Genomic DNA, 24,383 nt, shown 5'->3' with positions numbered 1-24,383 from the left:
TGTTATAAAGAATACTGACTTTTAGTTGGGTATCTGAAGACAATCACCTTCTCCACCCATTCTCCCTGTCCTTTCAGCTCTTTCTTCCACTCATATAGACTCTGTGGGCACCTGCTCCTTTCCCATACACCCCTTGTGTTCTGCTGCCCTGTTCTTCAGTGCTCATGCAATCTTTTGTTCTAGCTGCGCTCTGCCTTCCATGTCCAATTCAGTACATTTCTTGTGTGTGTTTTCTGCCCCTGGCTTGTTTCACAAGCACAACTGCAGGTAGCCTTCTCTTTGGCATTTCAAAGACTGCCTTTCCTTCTTCTCCAGATGTTTGCTGTAGCAGTTCCGGAGCATGTGGTTTTGGGTAAACTAGACGGATGCTCTTTTGTGCACAGCTAAATTCTTTGGTGCAACACCCCTGAAATCAGCTTTGCTGAGAGTTTGGGAAAATAAATGGGGCTATGTCCTGACTCTTTCATATCCTGCCAAAACTTCACCCTTCTTAATTTTTCAAATGGCCATTTCCCTTTCTTTTGTCTACTAACATGAGGACTGGTCAGCAGAGAGATACCAGAAGCAACAGCTGATGGATGCAATGCTCTTTATTAGTTCACAACGATAATACATATTTTGTAAGCTTGGCAGAGAACTAGTCAAATAGTCTTTATTTTTCATAGCTAAACAACATACAAGTTAGTAAACTGAACAAGTCTTCAACGTTTCTTCTAAATAACATTAAAAAAGATATTCTTTAAATGTTTGAAAAAGCATCAGAAATTCCATTTGTGTATAAGCGTGCCTTTCAAGTGGACAGATAAAATACTATAATACTATTCCCTTAACTTTTTCTCAGTAGAAGGTAGGATCTGATTTCCACCTTTGAAGTTCTGTGTTCTACAGATATCACACTGGTATAACAGTTGTGTTTTAGCACTGAAGACTAAGATAGCCTAGCTATTATTTTGTCTTTCGAAGCATGCTCTGTTGGTGAATGAACAAACAAATGAACAATCATCATCTGCAGTTTCTACATTATCACTAGAAAGTGATGCTACCAGATGTTTCATCTGGTTATAACTTCAACCTTAAAAAACATTTTGAGAGTCTGTTGAAATGTCCTTGGGTTTGGGATTTTCTTTTTTTTTTTTTGGTATGAAGGGTTTTTGGAGCTTTAGCTTGTGACAGGAAGTTGTAGCTCACATAATGCACTCAGATATTCTTCATTGTTGGGACACAATGCAATGGCTTTCTCATAGCACTCAATTGCTTTATGTTTCTCATCATTTAGATTGTGAATGAATCCAAGTGTACCAAAAACTGTTGCATTTCCCAGACCTCCCTGAATTCTCTTTTCCAACAATTGCTTCAGGGCATTTATGCATTTTTTTCTTCCATAGGAATCTTTTTCAATTTTCAGCCCTTCTGTGTAATTCCTGATGGCTTCAGATTCTGATTTCATCTGAAAACGCTGAAAACTGCCATAATGGTAATAGAGTTCTTGTTTATCAGCATAGGATAGAATATTTATCTGAAATGCTTTCTGAAATGTCTCTTCTGCTTCTTCATACCTGTTTGCTTGTGCATACATGTTTGCTAGGCCAATATGGGCAACAAAACTTTTTGTCTTTTGGTCAGTCACTGTTTTAAAATGAAAAATGGAAAGTCGGATGAGTTCTTCCACTTGCTCTTGAGGTGGATATCTTGTAGTCCTTTTCAATTGAAACAGCTTTTCTTTGTAGCAGACCCCTAGCTGGTGATGCAAAAAGGTTGATTTTGGTGTCACTACTAGGGCCTTCTTCAAAATCTCCAGTGCCTTGTCCACTTCTTTTTTCCTTCTATAAAATTTAGCAGCATATCGCAAGACATAAGGAAGATCAGGCGTTTTCTGCATTGCTGCTTCAATGTACCTCTCCCCTTCATCGACTCGCTTTAAGTCCTGAAGTTTTAATGCAAGTAAAGCCATAATAAAAGTATCCTTTGGATTCAGTTCTAATGCACGCTTCAGGGCCTCAAAGGATGGGTTTACATCTTCACATTGTCTCAGAGAAAAATCTTCCAAACGATAAATTACTATTGCATAGCCGGCACTAAATTCTGGGTTATTGGGTTCATTCTTCAGAGCATTTTCAAAACAATCCTTTGCTCTCTGGTAGTATTTTCCCCCAAACTTTAATAATGCCCATCCTTGTTCAGCATAGATCTCTGGAAGCTGAATCTTCCCTGGAGCAGTACTTGAAAGCTTTTTGCAGCTGTTTTCCACTTTGCTTACGTAAGTTAGAGCTTCTTCGTATCTCCCCATGTAGTAATAGATCCAGGCATAGTTCCCCCAGGTAACAAGACTTCTGGCAATTTCATCTGGGTAATTTTTCTTAACTTCTTCTTCAGCTTGTTGGAGATATTTCAGGGCTTCCTCATTTGAATTCTTTAGGTGGCATACATAGGAGAGCAGATTATAATTTTTTATGTTGGAATTTGCAAAAAACTTGATCTGATCACCTATTGTTTCCTCTAGGTCATCTAGATCTACATCCTCTTTCAGCAAAGTCCATGTAAAATGACACTGGAGCTGCATCAAGGAGCTTTTCAAGGAATTGGTACTAGAAGAAATCAAAGAAAAACTTACTTATACTCATTTGTTTTTTGCTACTCTTGGTTTTAAACCCAGCATAATGCAGGCCATACCACAGCTGGTGCCACTAGTCGACAATACTTCAAACAAGCCAAAGCTGTGGGAAGCCAGAGGTCTAAAGGGCTGAATAGTTATTTTAGTAATTCTCCTTGCAGTGTATGAGGACACCTCTTACATAGCAACAGAGCTGGTGATATGGATATCGGAGGAGGGCTAGTATCTATGGTAAAGCTGGCACACCTCTGGGCCCCAGGAACATATTTCTTGTGCTGGTAACAACTTCTGAGGCAGATCCAGAAAAGATAATAAAATAAAAAAACTTCCCCCAAAATATAGAGAAAGTGATACATTTCCTTTCCCATGTGTCTATATATTTTACGGTTTGGATTATAAATCTAATTTTTAATTTCTTGCCTTTCTAAATCCTTGTTTGTTAGATCATAGCACCATTTTTACGAACTGATGTACCCAGTAGCTGGCTCCCAGATCTCACCAGTCTCCCCAGTTGCTGGCATTTGAATATACAGGCCCCCAACAGTGCAATCCCATTCCACTTGCTGGTACAGACCACACACTTGTTCACGCTATGGATCCCCAGAAACTGGCTTTGGATATCCAGTAGCTGGTCAGGGATCTTCTTTCCATGCAGGTTCTCACCCCTAGACACACACACGCACGCATGCTGACCAGATCCTGTTTAGATACAACTGGTCCCTCTCTATGATTTTTCAACGGATCACTCAGATCTCGTTTCTCTGCCCTTGGTCCTATAACAAAAGTCCTGTGCAATCCCCAAATACTTTTTCCTGCATCCTGTAATGTGTCACATATCCCTAGGCACTCCAGTGGACTCCCAGTGCTGGGTGTTCCCCCAGCCCATGAGGCTGAGGGTCGCCTGGGAAGGCTAGGTGGGGGCTTTTCTTTTGTGTCCCTGACTAGTTTTTGTGGTTTAAGCCCAGCTAGCAACTAGGTACCACACAGCCACTCACTCCCTCCCCACCCCACCCTGATGGGATGGGGAGGAGAATCAGGGGAAAAATAACCATAAAAACCCATGAGTTGAGATAAGAAGAGTTTAATAATTGAAATAAAATTTTAATTTTACTTTAATAAAATAAAGTAAAAAAAATATTATTATTATTTATCATAATAATAATAGGAAATAAAAAGAGAGAGGAATAAAACCTAAGAAACATATGGGTGTGTATTTCATTGTGATGCACAATGAAACTGCTCACCATCCACTGACCTATGCCCAGTCCATCCCCGAGCAGTGATCGGCAGCTCCCAGCCAACTCCCCTGTTCTAGGTTCAGCTGTAGCAGTTATTTTTCTCCTTCTTAGTAGCTGATGTAGTGGTATGTTTTCAACTTTAGCCTGAGAACAATGCTGATAATACACCGATGTTTTAGTTGTTGCTAAGTAATGCTTACTCTGATCAAGGACTTTTCAGTCTCTCATGCTCTGCCAGTGAGGAGAGGCACAAGAAGCTGGGAGGAAGCAGACAGGACACCTGACCCAAACTAGCCAAAGGGGTATTCCATACCACAGCACATCATGCCCGGTATAGAAACTGGGGAGAGTCACCTGGAGGGCTCAGATTGTTGCTTGGGTCAGGCTGCATTACTTGTGTTTATTGTGTTTTTTTCCCCCTTCCCTTTTTAGGTTTATACTCTCTCCCCTTGTTATTTCCCTTAGCATTATTATCAGTAGTAGTAGTTTTGTACTATACTTTAGTTATTGGACTGTTCTTATCTAAAGCCGTGGGGTTTACATTCTTTTGATTCTCCTCCCCATCCTGGGAGCAGGGGGACAGAGCGAGTGACTGCATGGTGGAAAATGAATATTCATGAATGTCACAAAAACAGGTTTGTGATGCAGATTAAATACAGTTTAGCTTAGTTCAATGTGTCACTGGTAAATGTAGTTTCCAAAGCTGTCATAAACTTCTTGGCTTTGCCCTATTTGAGAGTGTGTGTGCCTCTCGTGTGCATGTGTGATGGTCTTCAGAAAATGTCACCTTCACTCTTATGCTAAAAGTTGCAGTTCAGGACCTGCACTGGCCTGTTTGCTGGTCCTCATAGTAGTAGAGATCAAAGTAAATTCTCAAATGCATCAGTGCCAGTCACTCATTTGGCTGAGCATCATCTATGGCTGTAGCCTGGATTTCATCCCTGAACTGCATGCACACAGATTTTCTGACTGCAAGTTCTGCTCATAGACACTGTTCCTTGTCAGAGAAGCAATAACAGTACTCACTACAATATTCAGTAGCATCTTTATTTCATTTTGATTCTTCCAGTAAATACTCTGGAAAATATTTTCTGCTACTTGGATCCCCAAAGTTCCTCACTACTTACATTTATGTAAATAATAAGCTTTATTTTCCCATGGCACAGCATAAAAGCATTTTCAGAGGCTGGGTTGGTGGCTTACCTCATGGTTATCCTTCTGTGCTCACTTGTCTTAAGGTAGCTTCAAAGCCAATGGAGTGCTACTCACCGTTGTTATGCCTTCCCTTTTATGTGCTCCAGCCCCCACGTGATCTGTGAAGGGAAATGGAAAGCGAAACTTCAGCTTCTATCCGAATCTGCAGAAGAAGCAGAAGAGCTGCTTGTCAGGGAATAGAAACTTGTAACTACACTGCTTTTATTCGCCTGGCTCAATGCCATGCATTACACTGTGTGGTGGAGAATGTGGCAACAGCTCCTAATAGCTCCCAGCATTTACTTTGTTCAAATGCAGAGGCATCTATAATAAGGAGAATATTTCAGGCTAGTATAGGCTGACCTGGTCATCATGCATACGCTAGGGAAGGGTCATTTCTCCCTCCTGCCTCTGCTGATGCATTTTTGCACAATTCTGCACCATGCTTTAGGCTTCTGTTTTATTGGTATTGTGTTATCCACATAACAGTCACTCAATGTCTTACTGCCCCTGCCTGCACTCCATCCTGTGTCTCCACATCACAAGGTATCTGCTGCTGTACCAGGCCTGTATTTCTCTGTGTTATGTCACTGTGTAAGAGTACTAAATATCTCATCCCACCTAGAGCAACTGTTTGTTGCTGCTCTCTATGTAAAACTGAAGTTGTACTGGGCAAAGACGAAAGTAAAACAAATTAGATACAGACAATCAATTCAAGAAATTGCTATCAGAGTTGTGCCAACCAAAATAAATCTGCAGTCAAGCCAAGACAAGTTCATACAGAGCAGGCCTGGCAAGCCTTGGTCCTGAGGTCATGCAGACTCAGTGCAACGCTTATGGTCAGTTGCTAGCAACAGCAGTGCTGGTTATAGGGCTACAGGTTAACAAAGAGCCAGGGCATGGGTTGGGTACTGGAGCACCTGCGGATATAAACAACTCACTGAACACTAAAAAAAAAACAATATATCCAGACCGGGCTTGATAAAGTTGATTTTAGGGGTAACCAAGAGATCAAAGAAATAATATCTAATATGTAGATGGCACTATGTATAGTAAATTTGGATAGAACCTGAAGCTGCAGATGAGTGAAGAAGAAGAAAGGTGTAAAAGCATGTTAGCAAACATATGAAAATGACCCAAAGGTGATGCTGGGGAGAGGAAGAAGAAACCACGACCTTGGCGTTGCGTTCCTCCCAAGAAAGGACACCAGTGGTTGGTGACTGTTGGTGTTGCTCCCTCAGCAGTCTGAAGCTGCTGATCTGAATGCCCAGAGGAGCAATCTTTAGGGGAAGGAATACAAACTAAAGAAGTCTACACGTTTGCATGTGTGCATAACAATTTTAAGCATAATATTACTATTATTTTGACTTTTTCTGTATATAAGTACTTTAACTGCATTATTACTTTCCTTCTGTAATAATTAGATCTAGACTAACGATAATTCTTTCATTAGATGAAGATTTTCATTATACTAACAAAAAAAATCTTGTTTTTACCTATCTATACAAGATTTGCTTCCTCTTCACCCATGAAGATCATTCAAGTAACACTACAGAACCACTCTCCATTCCTGAATACGTTCCATTTAAAAATGTGAGAGTATCTTATTAAGAAATATATTTAATTAAATACTTTCTAATGTCCTTTTATAATTAGTATGTGTAGAATTTGAGGCCTTCCCCTCTCTTTTGTAGGAATAAGCAAATAAAAATGCATGTAAGGGAGCCTCACGAGGCTTCTCATTGTTCCTGGTATACAACAGTGTCAGGTCTCCTCTTTTTGTGCGGTTTTCAGGGGAGGATGTACAAGGTTGCCCCTCTGTCATAAGCCAGAAAGCCATTTATATCAAACCCCGTAATCACTGCAGAACTGCTGCTGCTGCCATCATGGTAAATCTTTGCAATTACAGACAAGAATTAACAGTATTCCATGTTTTTATTTATAAATTTATATAACCACTAACTGCCAATTTGTATGTTTTCAAGAAGTTTAGGTTCTGGCTTATAAACTTGTCTTCTATGGTATGAAGTGTCTGTACGCCCACTCTCACAAAGCGTGTAGGAAGCATCTAGGTAGGGCGGAGTGAACCTCTAGGTAGGGTAGTAAGCTGTGCTCATCCTTCCAGTTTGATCAGGTCATGGCTCTGACCAGCTGGCTCCAGACACCCTCGGCCTGGCCAAAGAAGCGGGGGCAGCCCACAATCCTCTGGGGAAGCACTCTCCTGGGGAAGGATGCAGACTGCGTGAGGACTTTCAGCCCACATAGAGTGAACTCCCAGCAGGCAGTGACTCTTCAGGACAAGGCTGTCTTTTGCCTTTCCCTTCTTTTCCCTCCTTTCCTGTTCCCTTTCTTTTAAAAACAAAATAAAACAAAACAATCTTACCTATGAAAGCTCCTGGTTTCTACAAGAATTTGGACATCCTTAGCAACACACACCCCTCTTGTGTTTAAGTGACTCTGTGTGTGTGTGTGTGTTTGTTGAAGCTGATGTTTCAGAGCTGCTCAAGATAAAAGTACAGCTACTACTCTGAGTAGCATGCAATGTTCTAGCAATCAGGTATTTGACAAGTGGTGAAAAGAGGCAGTGAATTGGGAAGGAAAAAGTATTAGGGTATCTACACAGATTCATGCATTTTGTGGAAAATAAAGGCTGCAGGTAGCTGTAGAAAAATGTGTTTAAAAGGTTTCTGCAAGGCCAGAATCAAAGGTGGACACTAATGATTTACTATGGTAGTAAGTATCTATGGGCTTCTTGTCTCTGCTTCTGTCCCAGGTGCCTGTTTTTCTTGGTACATTGCTCGGTTCTGAGCATGGTACGTATGGGAAAATGCAGTAATTTTCCTCTGGAATGCAAACATTTGCCCTAGTACCCATATTTTTACAAGTTTAGTTGCACCTATATGCTTTGGTTTGACACAGTGCCCATTGAATAAAATAAGTGCAGGATATTGCTTAAAATAGAGTAAGTGAAAGAGAATGCAATGCCTTTATTATGCAATGCCTTTCTGCAGCCATCTTCGTAACTTGCTTGGCACAGCACAGGAAAGATCAGAAATACTTCTACAGCCCTGCTGCTTTCACTTGGAGGAAAGCTACAGCCGGGCTGACTGTTGCCAGGGAGAGCTGAGTGGTGTAGCAGCAAACGTAAGAACTTCTTGAAAAACACGTGTCCAGAAATGGGCTGGAAACAACAACTGCATTCATATTTAATACAAAGACTTTGTTTACTTGAGTGTTCTTCTGTACATATGCAAGACGTACATAGGGAATGGCTTCAAAAGTATCTACACATTTTAGGGAGAAAATTCATATCTGTACATTTCCTTGGAGCTGAAATGGGTAACTGCTGACAAAGAATTCTCCCCTGGTATCACTAGCCCAGCCAAACAATTGCCTGAAATGCAGTTTTCATTATTAAAGTAATGTAAATGAACTATACCACAGTAAATGACAGGTTCACTTCAAATATCCTATTTTATGCTGGTTTCCATTTAGCCTAGTTTAGCATATAATTACTATGTTGGACAGCAGCAGTTGTGGTGTTTTATAACTTGGGTTTTCCCCTAGAGGGGAAGGGTACCCTGTAATTAATTTGAGAGAAAATCCAAGTGAATCACTGAGCAATATTTTTGCTACCCAAGTTCTTTAAAATGATGTGTCCCTAAGAAATGGAATCCGGGAATGCAAACAGTCGCATAATGTCACTAGTATCAACTCATGTATCCATATATCAAAACAAGGAGATGTTATGAAAGCTTCATGTAAAATCTCAATGCTTTCTAAATAAACATTTCTGTTCTTGACACATTCCTGCTCTACTGCTGCGTACTTTGTACCAGATTTCTGTATTATTCTGAGGATATTACTCGGGACCTGGAGCTAGTAACATGAATATTTATATTACAGGATTGAATTTGGTCCAAGTTTTTGCAAGCCTGGTCACACATCTCTGACCACAGACACGCTTCTCTGGGAGTTTACAGTATGCAATGCCGTGCCAATTAGCTGCCTCAGTGCATGAAGGTAAAGCAGGTTTGCAAGCAGCTGTGATTATAAACCTGCTGGAACTGTGTGCCCGCATGTAATTTAAGCTCATCTGTATTAGATTTGACATATTTTGACTGTGCTTGAAGATAATGAATAGACAGACAGACAGAGAGATAGATAGATGATCTATTTGTCTAAGAATAACAGTGACTGCTGTCAACGCTTTATAGCCCTGACAAAGGACCGGCTCTTCCCGACGCTGAGGAGGCGTCCCCGGGGATGCTCCCGCTGCGGGGAGAGGCCGTGGGGGACGAGGCTACACCCCTTCCTTCCTGCCGCTGCTTTCTCCCTGGAGACCGCCGCGGGCTCTGCGGCGTGATCGAGGCAGGGCGGCACTGTGAGGATTCCGGAGACTTCGGATGGGGAGCACACGCAGGCCATAGGGAGGGCTGGGAAGCAAAAATCACGGGCGCCGTTCTCGGGGCTGACAGACTGCTGGCAATGGAGCCCGCGGCGGCGGGGCAGGCCCACACAGGGATTACTTGAGGAACGCTGAATAGCACCGGTTCAGGCAGCTCAAGGTCGCGCACCCGCGGCCCGCCGACACGGAGAGGCAGCAGCAGCCCGCGGCCGGGTTTCCGCCCCGCGGGGCGCTGCAGAGAGGGCCCGGCCCCGCCGCCGCCGATAGGCTGCGTTGTATGGCCTGAGCTGCGCCGCCGGCCTAGCGCCCTCCTCCCGCCGCGCTGCACCGCACCGCGCTCCTCCGCGCTGGGAGCGACGGGCGGAGCGCAGGCTGGTCCCGGCGCGGCAGCGGGTCTCCGCTGGGCCGCAGTCATTCGACGTGGGGAGGCGCGAAGCGGCGCGGGACACACCCGAGCGCCCAGCCCGGCCGCGCTCGTTCAGCTGCCGCCCCGCCGCTGACAACCGCGACCGGCCCCGTCCTCGCCCTGTCAGCCGGGCACCAGCCCCCGCCCCTGTCACGCGATCCGGTGCCGGCCGCCGCGCCCGGCGGAGACAGCACATAAGCCGCTGCGGGGCTCGCTCGCTGCTCCCTCAACGTCGGGCTGTGCTGCACCGCTGCGGCGAGCCGGGGCCTCCCGCGCCCTTCCCGCAGGGTGAGGATGCGGGGACTGGTGGTCGCCGCTCTCCTGCTGCAGAGCATCGCCGGTTCGGGCGCGTTCGCCAGAGGGAGGAGGAATGTGGACCCCGAAACGAACATGAACATCGTGAGTGGCGCGGCCGTGAGGGAAGCGCGCCCGAGGCTGGTCACCGGGTGTGGCTGCGGGTGTAACGGGGCGAGGCGAGGGGCCGAGGAGCAGAGGGGCGTCCGAGCGGCCTGCGGGCCTGCCGCGGCTCCGAGGCCGCAAACCCGGTGCCTCCGGCCGCCGCAGCCGCGGTGGGACCCCGGGGACTGCAGCCACTGGCCAGCGGTCAGCTGGCTGCTGCTTCGGCCCTCTGCTAGACGTCGTCTTTCTTTTCTCCTCCTTCCAGGTCCTTCGTGGTCCCCTGCTGCCTGTGCTGATCTTTCTCTCCCATATTTTGTGAGCCAGACCTGTGGTTTTTGCTAGTCAGGACTCTCTGAACTGCTACAGAAGTGCATGCTTATGAAATATACTTGTGCTGCTAGCACGATGCTCCTGTGTTCTTACCCATGACTGCCTTCATTCCCATTTGGCATTTACTCTCTTAACTTTATCCTTCTTTTGCTGCAACAGCCAACTCCAGAAAATATTTGCAGTTTGTAACTGGTATTAGTCGCTCTTTTGTCTGCCCCATCTGAGCCGTGCTGTATTTTCACATGTGCGAGAGCATACTTCAAGCTGCAAATGCTTGAGGTCTATAAGGAAAGAAGTGCTTGAGTTGTCGGTATCATCTAACTATCATTTTGAGGACTGAAAATGGTCATTTAGTCTAAGGCTAATAGCATTTGAATGGCATTTAGCCTTAAAATAATTTTGGAATATTAATGTTGTGGATGATTAAAGAGAAATAGCATGATTAAGAGAAATAGCATGTTTATTTAAATGCTCCTTCTCTCCTTGCCCAGCAGCCTAAGAGTAGGACTACAGAAAAGTTTTTCTTTCCTTAAGTTTTCTTAAAGCACAGTTGGCGTCATAAAACCAATAAAGTAGCAAGTTCTTTGTCCTAATGGAATTGCATCGAATGAAAATAACATAAAGCCTGAGATGTAAGATGTAGGAGATAAACCTATTAATTAAATCATAAAGAAGTGTGCTTTTTTTTTTTCCTATTATTGTCTTTTTTGGCTTGTCAGCAAAGTCACTTAAAAACTCTGTAACAGGCATAAGGTTTGAGGAGAAAGGTGACTTAGAAATGGCCCATGAAACGACGAGCTCAGGTGGCAATGTCAGCAGCTTGCACATGTGAAGAATGTGACCTTTATGTATTAAAGCTGGTGTGTTTGTGGCTCATTTCAGCACATTGCCTAAACATGATTGTATCGTGTGTATAACAGAGAATTCAACATAAAGTTCAGATATAAATCTGAAATGGTTCTAAAGAAGCCTTTCCCTTCAGGAGAGAGAACTCTTCCCTCCTTCTCTTCTTCCATGTGCTGGTGTGGTGCCAGTGGCTTTGTGCTCTCCTCACTTGTTTATTACTGGAAGTTTCTGCATTCCTTGCGAGCAGACAGTTTCAATTTTTGTCTGCCAAATCTGCATCGCGGTATTTTGCCCTGTTATCATCATCTCCTTTCCAACACTTCAGTTGCCTTCCTCAGTGTAAGCAGCGTGTGAGTGACTAACATGAGAGTGGATGGGGACAGGTTAGGGAGTCTTCCTAAATTCCGTGGATAAAGTTTGTGCTCTGGCTAGTTCCTGACTCCGTACTGCCATAGTCCATAAGAAAACCTGTCTGCATCGAATAGGTGGGTGGTATGGCAGGTTCCTAGCAGAGACTAATTTCACATCCCATCTTTGGAAGGAATGCAGAGTACTTAGCACGTGTTAATGAACTGAGGAGGAGTTTGACTCCAAGGTGGTTTCTTTTCCTTCTTCAGAGTCAAATTATTACCTTTAGGGGATACCCTAGTGAGGAGTATGAAGTGACAACAGAAGATGGGTATATCCTTTCCATTAACAGAATTCCTTATGGAAGAAAAGACTACAAAAGGAGCAAAGGTAAGATTTATGTCTGCTTGGAAAAGTGAGAAGTCATAAAAAAGCTCTCTTTGATTTATAAAACTTTTACTTCTGCAATAATTCAGAAAAAGTTTAAAGACTATATGACATATACAGCTGGAATGTTTTATTAGTGAATCTTCTGGCCAAAATAAGATTAGGCACATGTAGAGTGGCTTGAGTAAAGGAGAGAAGTTAGAAAGCTGTATTTTCCTGGCATTGCCTTTGTGTGACATTAATACAAGCCCTTCATTGTTGTTTGATTTTTTTTTTCTTTTTTTTCTTTTCGGGGTAGAGCAGCCTGGATTTTCTAGGAAGTGGAAAGTGAAGGTTGAGATTTACTGGGTTTTTTAAGTAATAAAGTATCTTGGAAAGAGATTGATTGTGACATGGTTGCATTATTTCAGACCCCATTTAAAAAAAATGCCTGACCATTTTCAGAGGTAAGGGCAGTTCACATCCCTCTTTTGGTGAAATATAACTAAACTACAAGAGTTCCCACTTGTTGTTCACAAAATAATTACTGTCTGTTTTCTGCATAAGAATTCATTAATTTTAGCCTCTCTGAAGCTGGCTTTGCAGTAAGGTACAGCCAGACCAATAATATGTGCTACTGGGGTGTTATATTTTACATAGCTGCTTAAGCTTATGGAAACAATACCAGAATCATAGAATCATATAATATTTTGGGTTGGAAGGGACTTGCAAATGTCATCTGGTCCACCTCCCCTGCAATGAGCAGGGATAAGATAAAATCCTTTCAGAGGATCTTGAGTACAATACATGTAAAAATATATTGCAAACTGAGGTAAGTAACAGGTAGTTGACAACAGTTGGCCCAGACCAGGTTATTTCGTGGATGTGATTTGATGGGAGACTGGGAGGAGCATTGGCATGTGACACCAGAGCACTGTTAAAAGCGGTAAGAGTTACTGTGAAAGCTGGAAGGTGCATGGAAGGGATGCACGGGGTGTACAGGTGAGGAGCTAGGGGAGAAAAAGGATAGGGGGAATGTACGCCAAAACTTAAGGAAGTGGTATGGGCAAAGGGTTTTGTGGGGGCAAAAGGATGGAATGCTTTCAAAGTGAGACTGATAGAGGAGAGACATGTAGCCTTTGGCTTGCTATTCTCATACAATGTGTGTGGAACTAACAGTGTATTTGAACAACAGTGGCTGAATTTGGTATCGAGTCTTGTCATCACCCCTCAAAAATGATCCTTTAGACAATTGCACGCATACAACAGCAGCAGCCTGTTTATATAGAAACTACATATTCTAAGAACTGCTTCAGGACCCTTTGGGCTGAAAAAACCTAGGATAACAAGTAAAAACATGGAGCTCAAAAGAAATCAGTGATTGTCCTGTAGCCTTAAGTATGAACAAGACCTGTGTAAAACTGCTCTTATCCGCCAGTGGCCAAGCATCAGTCTTCCTGATCTTATCTGTTGGTTTTGTATGAGTTAGGATGTTTGCACTGTTCAGTGTTCCTCACAAGGTGGGTTTATAATGATCAGTACATGGATGAGGCCACTTAAACCTGACAGGTGTCTTTGTACTTAAGAATTTCAGGGAAGCCCAGAGGAAAAAGTCAGGCTGCCTTTGTACCTGTTGATCTTGTCAAATCCTCCGATGACATAAGCAAACAGAAGTTTTCCTGACCTGTGGGAATTCTCCACATTCCCCTTGCCACACCCTCGACCTCAAGTTCATGTTTTGCAAAGTGCTTTAATTTTGAAAACAAGGATTAGTGAGCACATTTGGGGCAGTATGATCTCCTAGAAGAATGAACGTTTCAAAGTTCATGTTGATCTTAAGTTTTTATAGACTTGGTATCTTTTCTCAGAAAGATAGCAATGGTGTGTTACTGCTGACTCAACGTATATATGCCATAATTCTTCTTTTGCAATACCTGCATAATGTGAATGGGATCCCTTGGAATTATGTATCACATGATGTTTTGCTATAGTTTTTCCTGCACAGTATGCGTATTTATGGAAATGAATCTGTCTTCAGTTTCTTGGGGGTACAGTGAAGAGAACAAAATGTTCTACCATGGAAAGCGTAGTTTCAGAACCTACCTTTCATATTTCCCCTCTGGAAGTTTTAGGATTAAAGGTGATACACAAAATTATTATTGTGCAAGTCAGTTTGTTGTATGACTGTGCAATTCATGTGCAGATCTGATGACTGCTTGGTAAAGTGAAAAAGGAACTGGCAGAAACTGAAGGCTGATAGAGAACAGAATTGAAGCATTAAAGCAGTTAAGCGGTTTTCCACTTCTTATGTTATGAAACATGCAAGTAGCAGCTTGAGGACAGCCAGTTCTTCAAAAGTGAGAAGTTGGCTGATCTGAGTCTAGTAAAAACGAAGAAGGTATCACAGCTAAAAGTGAACATTACTGAAAACAAATTTAATGTTAGGCTTGAAAATCCTGCACACTGTTTGTAAGGCAATGAGGTATTACTGCAGCAGAGTAAACAGTTGTATTGAACTGTAGTGTCTCCAGTGCCACTTTGGCACTGCTGGATATTTGCTCTGGTTGCAGGCACAGTGTGCCACATGTTTCTTTTTTTTTTTTTTTTAACAAAATGGAAAAAGCAGGCACTGAAAAGGTTTGTGATCACCAGTATAAAGGTTGCTAGGAGGGAGGAATATTGCTAATTTGGATTTTGGAACTCACAGCAAACATTTATGAACATGACCCAGAATGGAGAGTACAGGTGACTGAAATGGTTGTGATTCGGCAGCTGCTGCTGAAAGATCCAAGCCTAAATTATCAATGGAGGAAGTATTGTGTGAGTTAGCATTGTAGTAGAATGATGTGTCATTGGAGGAGGTAATTCCTGAGTAATCTCTGGCATTGAACTAAAGTTACCATGACATCAGATTTCAGTTATTAAAGCAGAAAAAAACCCCAAAATACCTGTGCTACTGCAAGATCCAAAGAGGTCTTTGTATTTTCGGAAGGTTGTACTCTTTCTAGCGGATTATTTGTTAATTTATTTTATTTGTATAGAAGCAGGAATCTTCCTTTTTTTTTTTTTTTTTTTTTTTTCAATCTATATTCCACATAAAGATGTCATTTCCCTTTTCATGACGGGGAAGTCAGGAGAGAGGTTTCCTCAATTCCAGCTGGGTTTTGACTGTGGGTTTTTTTAACTACTTAAGTCAAGGGTAGAAAGTCCTTTGAAATATAGATTCCCCTGTTGGCTACTGTACTGTTCTTCAGGTTCTGCCAGAGCTTTGGTAATGGAAGTGAGTTGCACAGAGATAGTATCAGTACCAGCTGCAGAGATTTCCACAGCTCAGCACCTAGTTTGGCATTGTTTTAACTGGAAAACAAAGATTTCAGTAGCACATATATGGGAATGCCTTCTCCAGGTTTAGGGGCAGGGCAAGGGTCATAAGTAGTTTAGCTGTCTCTGTTTGGGCCACTTTGATTATTTGTGGTCTTGAAACAGTTGTAAAGGCTACCGGTATTTTTCCTGTAGCTCCTGCTTTTCTCATGTTTGCTTATTGCGCATTTGCTGTCTGTTTTGAACTTCAGGGAGTCTTTTGCTCTAGTTAGAAAACTAACAAGTTGCTAGTTTAAAATTCTTAATGATAAAAAGTAGCTTTTTGTGAAAACACGTGATTCAGGGCACTACGAATAGTGTACAAGTTCTTAGTAGATTAAGTCAAGTAGATTAAATATTCAAAGTCCAAATCTAAAGTAGACTTTCAGTAACTCACTTAAACTTTTCTTAGGCATTCAATTGCAGGTGAACAGGAAGCTATGATAAATGCATTATTTTTCAGGTCCAAGGCCTGCCATGTTTCTGCAGCATGGTTTGCTTGCAGATGCCAGCAATTGGATCACAAACTTGGATTACAACAGCCTTGGCTTTATGCTGGCAGATGCTGGCTATGATGTATGGCTTGGAAACAGCAGAGGGAACACCTGGTCCAGAAAACATACACACTTCACAGTGAAGCAAGAAGAATTCTGGGTTTTCAGGTATCCTTGTCTTGCTAGAGGAACTACGCATGCTGTTTGCGAGCAGGCTGCTTTTCCTCTCTTTGCCCATCATCTCAGTTCAGTCACATTGTGAATGTAGAACGTATTTTTTTTTTCTGGTTACGTGTGTAAAGGGGAGTTTCATGGTCAGTACGGTGTCCTGAGACAGCCTGGTCAGTAGAATGTCAACTGCTTTTACCTGTGCTTGGTGTGAAGACTCAGTTCTGCTTCACCCAAAGGAAGCTCTTCTTTACGTCCAGACTGATCTGCTGTGCAGTAAAGCTTTGTGCAGCTGTTCCACACTGATAACTTTACTTACACAACTGACTTTTTATCTTTGCTTTGTAGCTTTGATGAAATGGCTAAGTATGATATTCCAGCCTCAGTGGACTTTATTTTGAAGAAAACTGGCCAGGAACAAGTGTTTTACATTGGCCATTCACAGGGCACCACAATGGGTATGTGAAGAGATGCATTTGTTAGAATATATTGTGTTTGAAATGATATCAAGTTCCACGTATGTGGTTTAATGATGAAAAAGTAGGGTGTTTGATATCTACTGCTGCTGGTTTTTAGCTGCTTCCTGGAATAGTCATCAACATTAAAATGAAAGACTTAACCTTTCTGTGTTTACTTAAAGTGGGAAGCTGCTGAAAATATAAGCTGAAGTCACAGATAGCTACCAGTACAGTTTCTATTAAAATAAATTAATGAACTATGGATAATAAAATTAGAATCGTCAGATGTGTAGAATAAAGAATCCCATTTCCAGGATATTTTGCTGCATGTAAGACCTGGCTCAGGTGTCTTTAGACCTACAAAGAGAAAGAGCTAGAAGAGTGTTGGGTGAGTTAGCATGAATTCGTTTTTCAGAAGAAAACAGTCCTTCTTATTTGCTTCATTTAATCTGTGTTCTGTAGTAACTAGATTAATTTACAGTATCTAAACTCATCCTAAATAAAACAATCAAACCATCTAAAAGTACTTTTGCGCACTTTCTCTTAGATTTTATAGAATCATTGCCAGGTAAAATTTCCTGTTAACTTGTGCCAGTGAGGTTTGTTAATTATTCTCTTGTTATTTACAGCTTTCATTGCTTTTTCAACTTTGCCACAGCTGGCTAAGAAAATCAAAATGTTCTTTGCCTTGGCACCAGTAGCTACAGTCAAGTTTGCCACTAGTCCTCTGGCAAAATTGGGAGTGTTTCCTGACCTGCTGCTCAAGGTTTGTATTTTAGCATAAATGTTTTAAGCCAGATGAGGTGCCTCCCTTCCTAGTTGAAAACAGCATAGCAAAGGCTTAATAGCTGTGATTAGAGAGTAACATATTTGACAAGAATACTGCCCAGTTTTTCCATAATAATGCTATGGAAGTAAGCAGTGGCTTTTCTGGCTTTATACTGCTTAAGGAGACAATTTGCATCCATTTAAAGTAATATTTTACAATTACAAGTTAATAGGTGGAATAAAACTGTGTTTTTCCAGGTACATGTTTCTAGAATTTAAGCTACAGAAATCACACGATTAATTAGTCAGTGTGTTTTAGAAGAGTCATATGATAGCTTTAAATATAGAATACTTCTGAATTGTCATGAACTTTAACAGATTTGTTTCACAATTAACCATTTAGTATTGGAAGAGGATCCTTCAGAGGATGATTAAGAGCAGCAGCTTTATTTAGATGTTGTGAGTCATGCTCTGGAGGAGTTTACCTTTCCGGATTAACATCAAAGGGAATGTAGGCAGACTAGCAGGCTGCAGTGAGTGCCTGAAGTCAGACATTGTGAACACCCCACTGTGTGTCATTTTTAATGATCACTTTTCTTTCCACCACCCATGGAGATTCACACACAGAACTGTTTGTTGTAGGAGATACACCCATCTCTAATGTACCTTGTACAGATTTAATGCTATGTAGATTTAAATACATGCGTGTCTGCACTATTAGTTCCCTACTCCAAAGGCAGTTAACTTAAAAGCAATACTAACAGCTGTAATCTCCTGTTCCTTGTGTAATGAACTTTGTCTAATGAGAACAGTAGCTGATCAGTGCCTTCTGCAGATGTTCATGTTGTGCTGAGGAACTTGATTCTCATGGTGACTTGCAAAAAACTAGAATGCAGAAGTACATGACAGTGAGAAACCCATGGGTCAGTTTTATCTTTAAAGAGCTGTGTCACTTTTAAGGAAGTTCTCAGCAGGCCATTTTTAAATCCTTGGACACTTTAAAAATACCCATCAAAAGGAAGTGGCCACCACAGCTCATGCAACTTTTTTTTCTTACATGATTTGAAGAGAGGAAGTTACAACTACAAAGCCATTAACATTAGCAGACACAGCTTAACGTACTTCGATTCTGATGACAAGAAGGTGTACAATATTCTGTGAAATACTGAATTTAAAATTGATTTGGATTTGAGGTTAAGTTTGGAATTCTTGAAAGATTGTCCTAGTTCCCAGGTACTTTTTGTGGGGTTTAATGGACTATATCATTTGGAGCAGAAGCACTAACCGTGACCTTCTGGATTGGACTGTAAACAAGGTTGATAAGGGGATAAATATTTTTCATGACACACCTGTCACCAGGGCAAATGGAAATAATTACCTCAAGGATGTTTTAGTATGAAAACTAAACCCAAGTCATTCTATGCAATTACATGTTTGTCCTATGTGTTTGTTATTTCGTAGGACATGTTTGGAAAGAAACAATTCCTCCCTCAGAATTTTCTGCTGAAGTGGCTTGCTACCCATGTTTGCACTCACAGAATACTTGATGACCTTTGTGGCAACGCATTCTTTCTTCTATGTGGTTTTAATGAGAGAAACTTGAATATGGTATGTTCTAGTGACTTTCAATAGCTAAGTTATTGTGCACTCTATCATAGTATTGACTGTGTATCACTGTACTCATTGTCCTTTACATGTAATTAGAAAACCCCTAATGCCTTCTTCATCATATTGAGTTTGGATTAAAATCTTTCCTTGGTATAGATTAGTTGTCCAGTTATGATGGATAGAATTAACCTTTTAAAATGTTACTGGAAAGCTAAAATACATTATTTTAGATCTGCTGGGGAAGTGGGTAAAAGAAATGAATAAATACGATGGCGCAAGTATTTAATTCCTTTTACAATGAAGTGAGGAAGAAAGATACAGTTTTCAGCTATTTTCGAGAGAACCTTTAAAGTTTTCTATTCTTTTGGTGGACATGTGCAATTATTTTCCCTGGGACCAATTTCTGACCCTGCCGATGGCTTCATCTGTGGTCCTAGTTCCAAAGGGCTTGTTCATAGGACTTGTTTTGTTATCTAAAAGCTAGTTAACAGAAATCGGTGTGAGGCCACCTTTCTTCATAATGCTTCTTAAAGTGTTTCTATCTCCCTGAAATCAGTAGAAGCTGATATCAGTTTACCCGGAAGTGGATGAAGGCTGAGAATTGTTTTATTGGTATTTTACTGCTTTTCTATGTGCAAAAATGTACTTTCTGTTTGTTTGGCTTTTTATATCAAGGTGAAAGTGCATTTTTTTGATGTTTTCTTGCCCAGCACATGCAGTTTTCATGGTTTTAATAGTGGATGATATTTTTTTTTTTGCCAGGATTTAAGCTTCCCCTGGGTATTTTGTACTTCTAAACTCAAAGTGTAAGAGGTTCTGAATCACTTTAAACTGACAGCTACTAGTTTAGATGTAGACTAACAGAAGGTTTCTCTGGAGGTCCATGTAAATATTAGTTAATGTGCTCCCAATTCTTACAACACTAGCACTTTTAAAAGCATATTCTTAATATATAAAAATGTTTAAGGGATATCATTATTAGATTTAAAGTTCTGCAGTTAACTGTAGTTATTCCTCCAAACATTTGGACTTTTGACCTCATCTATAGGTATGGCTCCAGTTAACTTTTGTTTATAACAGTTTTAAGAGGAATGGAAAATTCTCTATTGTTCAAGAAGCAATAATGGGCAGAACTGTTGCACTGCGTGGAGTAAACCATATGAATTATCTTGTTGCAGAGCCGAGTGGGTGTGTATTCAGCACACTGTCCTGCGGGGACATCTGTACAAAACATGATCCACTGGAGCCAGGTAGAGTTTCCAGAATCCAAAATGTCCACGACTGTCTTGTTTGTAGAATATTGATGTATCTGATATTTAAATGGAATAAAATGCCAAAATATATATGCAGCGTAGGCTGAGTGAAATTCTGGAACTGCCAATTGTTAGAGTGGCAGCTGTTCATTGTAGCTGCTTTGATGATACTGGCTTAAGGTGGCTCACCCCCCTCCCTTATTTCTTTGAAGATATGCTGACTGTAAGTACATGAAGCCAACAAACAATACAATGGAAAAACTAAACTCGGAGCAATGCTATAACAAGTATTTGCTCCCCTTTCAGCAAACCCTGGTTTGATTACGAGTTATATTTTTAGCCAGTGAAAAGCATCAGGCGTTCTGTTCTATTCTGTTTGGCTTCATTTTATATTTTATTGGTATATTTTGAATTTCACCGCAATGCACAATTTCATGAGTGACGTTGTTGTGCCTGAAGCTTGCTTTGCAGGCTGACAAATAAGAGAAGGCATTTGCCATGGAAGCAGTGGTCAGGGCTACTTGTGATCTTGTAGCCAGACTTGGTCACCTATTCAGAAGCAATGTGTTCTGCTCTTCAAGTGTTGGCTCAGAAAGAAATTTGTGAAGACCTTCCCCCCGCCCCCCGCCTTTTATATAGACTTCTGTTTCTGAAAAATAATAGATGGTAAATCATACAGAGTAGATTTCTATGGACACAGCATGGAGCTTGCTTGTACGTTGGACGGCAAGGTAAATATTTCACAATTAAGCATGGTGCTGCCACATCCTGACTTTGGGTACACTGAAGTGTTTTCCTTAATCTTTCCTACTGTTGCTATGAAAGAGTGTGAAATCTTAAAGGACAAAGTCTAATGGTGTTGAATGTCAGTGTTTCCCACTCCTGTGGCACTGGTCAAAGCAGTGACACTTGTCCTTGTTAATACTTGGCATTTCACTGTTTCTTGTGTCAATTGTCTCTGCCAATTCTCCAGATTACTTACACCTTTTTTATTCCTGAGGTAGAAGTGTTGCAGTTCTTCTTTGTATGTGCAAATATTTGTTTATTTCTAGGCTGTGAAGACTGGTGAACTCAAAGCTTATGACTGGGGAAGCAAGGCTGCAAATACAGCTCACTACAACCAGGTAGGCATCTTTTATGGATATGTTATAATTCTTGAATGTCACAAAAAACGTCCTTGGGCACTTCTCTGGGTGCTGTGTTTATGCTGCTGAAGGGCCACTGGTGTTACCTAGTAACCAGACCGGAGACCTGCCTTTTAATACACACACACACACACACAGACACACACACACTCACAAACATGTATTGCTTGTCTCCAGCCTGTTTAATCTCCGTGTGTTTTTCAATTGCTGTGTGCAATACTAAAAATATTTTGCCCCTTATCGTTTTAGTGACTGGGAAATAATTGCAGTATCATACTTTCAGAGTAGCAATCACTTTTAGTATTTGATTAGGGTTCAGAAATAACTTTAATGGGATGCATCTGAGACTTCTGCTACCCTACTGTCTTTTAAGCTCCTCGAAGCACATCTTTACTGCTATGTGTGTTGTAATATTGCAGGACTCTTGGGAATTATGTTTTCTCTTGAGTCAGGGCTCCATCTCTAGCTGCCCAAGAGAGGAAGAGAAAATGAGAATCTGACACATTCTTCTTGCATTTGCTAGTATGTTACACTGCAGTATAGTATCACACTGGAGACTTTTTCTTTCTAATGCTTTTGGTTTTGCTGTCCTTCCCTCAGTCTACTCCCCCTTTCTACAAAATAAAAGAGATGACTGTACCAACTGCGGTGTGGACTGGTGGACATGACTGGCTGGCAGACCCAAAGGATGTTGCTATGCTGCTCACTCAAATCACAAACTTGGTTTACCACAAAAACATTCCAGAATGGGAACATTTGGATTTCATCTGGGGCCTTGATGCACCTTACCGCATGTATAATGAAATAATTAACATGATTAGGAAGTATGTCTAAACTAACATGGTATTTCAAAGTATTAGCTCACCAGAAATTCATCTTTTTGGAACATATGCTTTTCTGGCAGTAATGTTACATTGTTTATTTATGATGCACTTTTAAAATGCCAGCAATGACTACTGAATTGGATTCATATTTGGTTTGTTTTTTCTCAATATTATTTCTCTCTCCTGCATAAATCCTCATTGTACCCTGCTGATTTTGCACACACTGGCATGGTACTCAAAAAACAGCAGTGTGACTTTGCGCAAAAGGAGTATGTCACATGCATATAAATTTAGTGACATGTCTGAAAGACGAGTTAGTCCATTCAGCACCTCAGGTGCTTGGCAGTTAAAACAATAAGTATTTTACTGTCCATAAACCCCTGCCATTTCTTTGTACATTGCCATTTCTGAGTACCTTTCAGAAATACTCCTGGTACTGCAGTGACCCATTTGGTGCTGGTACTTTAAAAAGCACTTAGTGACTTTTTTTTGCATCTATGACATTTGAGCCATGACATACAACCTAGCTACATGAGATGACTTTCAATATTGCCCAGAAGAACTGTCATGAAGCCAGAGAAGATCATCACTGCCAGTTGAAATCTACTATTTTGGGAGTGATTAATTGCTGCATTTTTCTTGATCTAATGCTGTCCCTGAAGCCTTTCATGTTTCACATACCAGCTATGGATAAGGATCGTTCCAGCAACCTGCAAGGGCAAGTAACAAGAGAAGTAGTTGAAAGTGGCACCACTTTCAGATAGCTTTGTCGGTAGGTTATGGCTTTCAAGGACAGTGATGTAACATGCTTGTGTTCTGGTTTTTTTGCACTGACCACTAGAAAACAAACTCCTCAGTATACTACTGACGAGGAAAGAGCCAAAGCATTAATTCTATAGCTTGAGTGACTTAATTTGCATGGACTTTTTCCCTTACTTACCTGCTGCTTTGAAGATATGTTTACTTCTTAGCTGTTTATGTGGTGCTTGCCACCGTTGTGTTCAGGAACCACACAACAGCCTGGTGAAGCCTGGCAGTATTAATGGCAGTCTCCGTTTGTCTCAGTTTCCACCTCAAAATGGGACAAAGTCCCCATTTAATGGGGGAAGGGATTCACATCTGCTTTAGGGGTCTGACTTTGGAGCTGTGATTCTCTGTGGTATAGGTGCCTTGCTCTTTTCATTGATTATGCAGAAGACTTCGGCTCCGCTGAATTGCACAAAAGTTCCATGCCAAATGTAGATGTACAAACAACCTCCAGAGTCAGTTGCCTTAGTCCAGATGATTTCTGTGCCATGCTTGGATTCAACCCAACAGGATAAAACCACTTTTCAACATGGCATAGAAAATAGTACATTTTAAACTGAGGCAAACTTTTTTGGTAAAAATAAATAATAATGCAAAAATACGCATAAACCAAAAATTAGGTTGGTTGGATGTTTTTTTGTTTTTTTGTTTTTTTGGGTTTTTTTTTTTTTAATTCCTAATTCAGACTCAGGGAATCCTCAGGCTTTGTTTAAGGAAAAAGTGGTTCATGATATTTCAGTTGTGATTCCTAGCGGAACCTCTAGGTTTGCTTTATATTTGTAGCAGCCATATTTGCTTCACCTTGCTGTGCTGAAAGGAAGTTTCTGTTGGAATCCAAAGTGGCTGACTTAGCGGTTGTGAGGGTATGTAATACAGCAAAAGCCATTTGCATCATGTTTATTAAGCTTGAAATATTCCAATAAACATGAGAGCTGCTTGGAGTTCAGAGCGATGTGTTGTGTTTCACTTCTTGTTTCATGAATGCATATGAATCTTTGGGACAGAATCCAGAAACTGTCTGTTTTTCACAACTATTCATCCACAGAACAAGTACAATAAAAAAAGTAAAATAGCCAAGTAAGCTTCAATTTTACTTGGGTCCTGGAAGAGGCTTTTCCTAAGCCTAAAAGGACATTCTTCTTGTTTTTGGGAGACTTCTCTGAGACATTTCAGTAAGTTACCAATTGTAAATAACTGCTCACAATGCAGAGTCATTTTCTAACCTTTCAAACCACTGACATGGTAGAAAGCTTCTTGTATCGTATCCTTAAACCTTGGGTAATTGGATTGCTTAACAGACTGTCTGGTAATCTCATAAATAGCATTTAACCACATAGTAAGGCAGGGAGCTA

The 24,383-nt window shown here is 41.2% G+C and overlaps 3 protein-coding genes across 3 annotated transcripts; 1 reads left to right on the top strand and 2 right to left on the bottom strand.

The window, feature by feature from the left end:
• Positions 1–1,125: 1,125 nt before the first annotated feature.
• IFIT5 (interferon induced protein with tetratricopeptide repeats 5) lies at positions 1,126–5,104 on the bottom strand. Its single transcript, XM_030487051.1, has 2 exons — positions 5,053–5,104; positions 1,126–2,585 (listed from the first exon to the last, which is right to left on the bottom strand). Exons 1-2 carry the CDS (start codon positions 5,055–5,057, stop codon positions 1,160–1,162), a joined length of 1,431 nt encoding a protein of 476 aa, XP_030342911.1. The 5' UTR covers positions 5,058–5,104; the 3' UTR covers positions 1,126–1,159.
• A 3,177-nt stretch (positions 5,105–8,281) lies between these two features.
• LOC115608582 (translation initiation factor IF-2-like) lies at positions 8,282–9,962 on the bottom strand. Its single transcript, XM_030487643.1, has 2 exons — positions 9,573–9,962; positions 8,282–9,479 (listed from the first exon to the last, which is right to left on the bottom strand). The coding sequence occupies exons 1-2, from the start codon at positions 9,864–9,866 to the stop codon at positions 9,255–9,257; spliced, it is 519 nt and encodes a 172-aa protein (XP_030343503.1). The 5' UTR covers positions 9,867–9,962; the 3' UTR covers positions 8,282–9,254.
• LOC115608581 (putative lysosomal acid lipase/cholesteryl ester hydrolase) lies at positions 9,767–23,977 on the top strand. The gene is made up of 9 exons (XM_030487641.1): positions 9,767–10,256; positions 12,050–12,170; positions 15,970–16,168; positions 16,517–16,626; positions 17,256–17,392; positions 18,856–19,002; positions 20,181–20,252; positions 21,308–21,379; positions 22,001–23,977. Exons 1-9 carry the CDS (start codon positions 10,152–10,154, stop codon positions 22,232–22,234), a joined length of 1,197 nt encoding a protein of 398 aa, XP_030343501.1. The 5' UTR covers positions 9,767–10,151; the 3' UTR covers positions 22,235–23,977.
• Positions 23,978–24,383: the final 406 nt, after the last annotated feature.

Source organism: Strigops habroptila, chromosome 5 (assembly GCF_004027225.2).
Source record: "Strigops habroptila isolate Jane chromosome 5, bStrHab1.2.pri, whole genome shotgun sequence".
NCBI classification, from domain to species: Eukaryota; Metazoa; Chordata; class Aves; order Psittaciformes; family Psittacidae; genus Strigops; species Strigops habroptila.
The sequence above is the reverse complement of the archived record's forward strand: the minus strand, read 5'-3'. Positions and strand labels throughout refer to the sequence as shown.

Coding starts and splice junctions, on each gene's coding strand:
- LOC115608582 (XM_030487643.1), bottom strand. CDS start 9,866: ATGACTGCGGCCCAGCGGAGACCCGCTGCCGCGCCGGGACCAGCCTGC. Junction 9,480..9,572: donor TGCTATTCAGCGTTCCTCAA/GTAATCCCTGTG, acceptor TTTGCTTCCCAG/CCCTCCCTATGGCCTGCGTG.
- LOC115608581 (XM_030487641.1), top strand. CDS start 10,152: ATGCGGGGACTGGTGGTCGCCGCTCTCCTGCTGCAGAGCATCGCCGGT. Junction 16,627..17,255: donor TTCACAGGGCACCACAATGG/GTATGTGAAGAG, acceptor TGTTATTTACAG/CTTTCATTGCTTTTTCAACT. Junction 19,003..20,180: donor ATGAGAGAAACTTGAATATG/GTATGTTCTAGT, acceptor ATCTTGTTGCAG/AGCCGAGTGGGTGTGTATTC.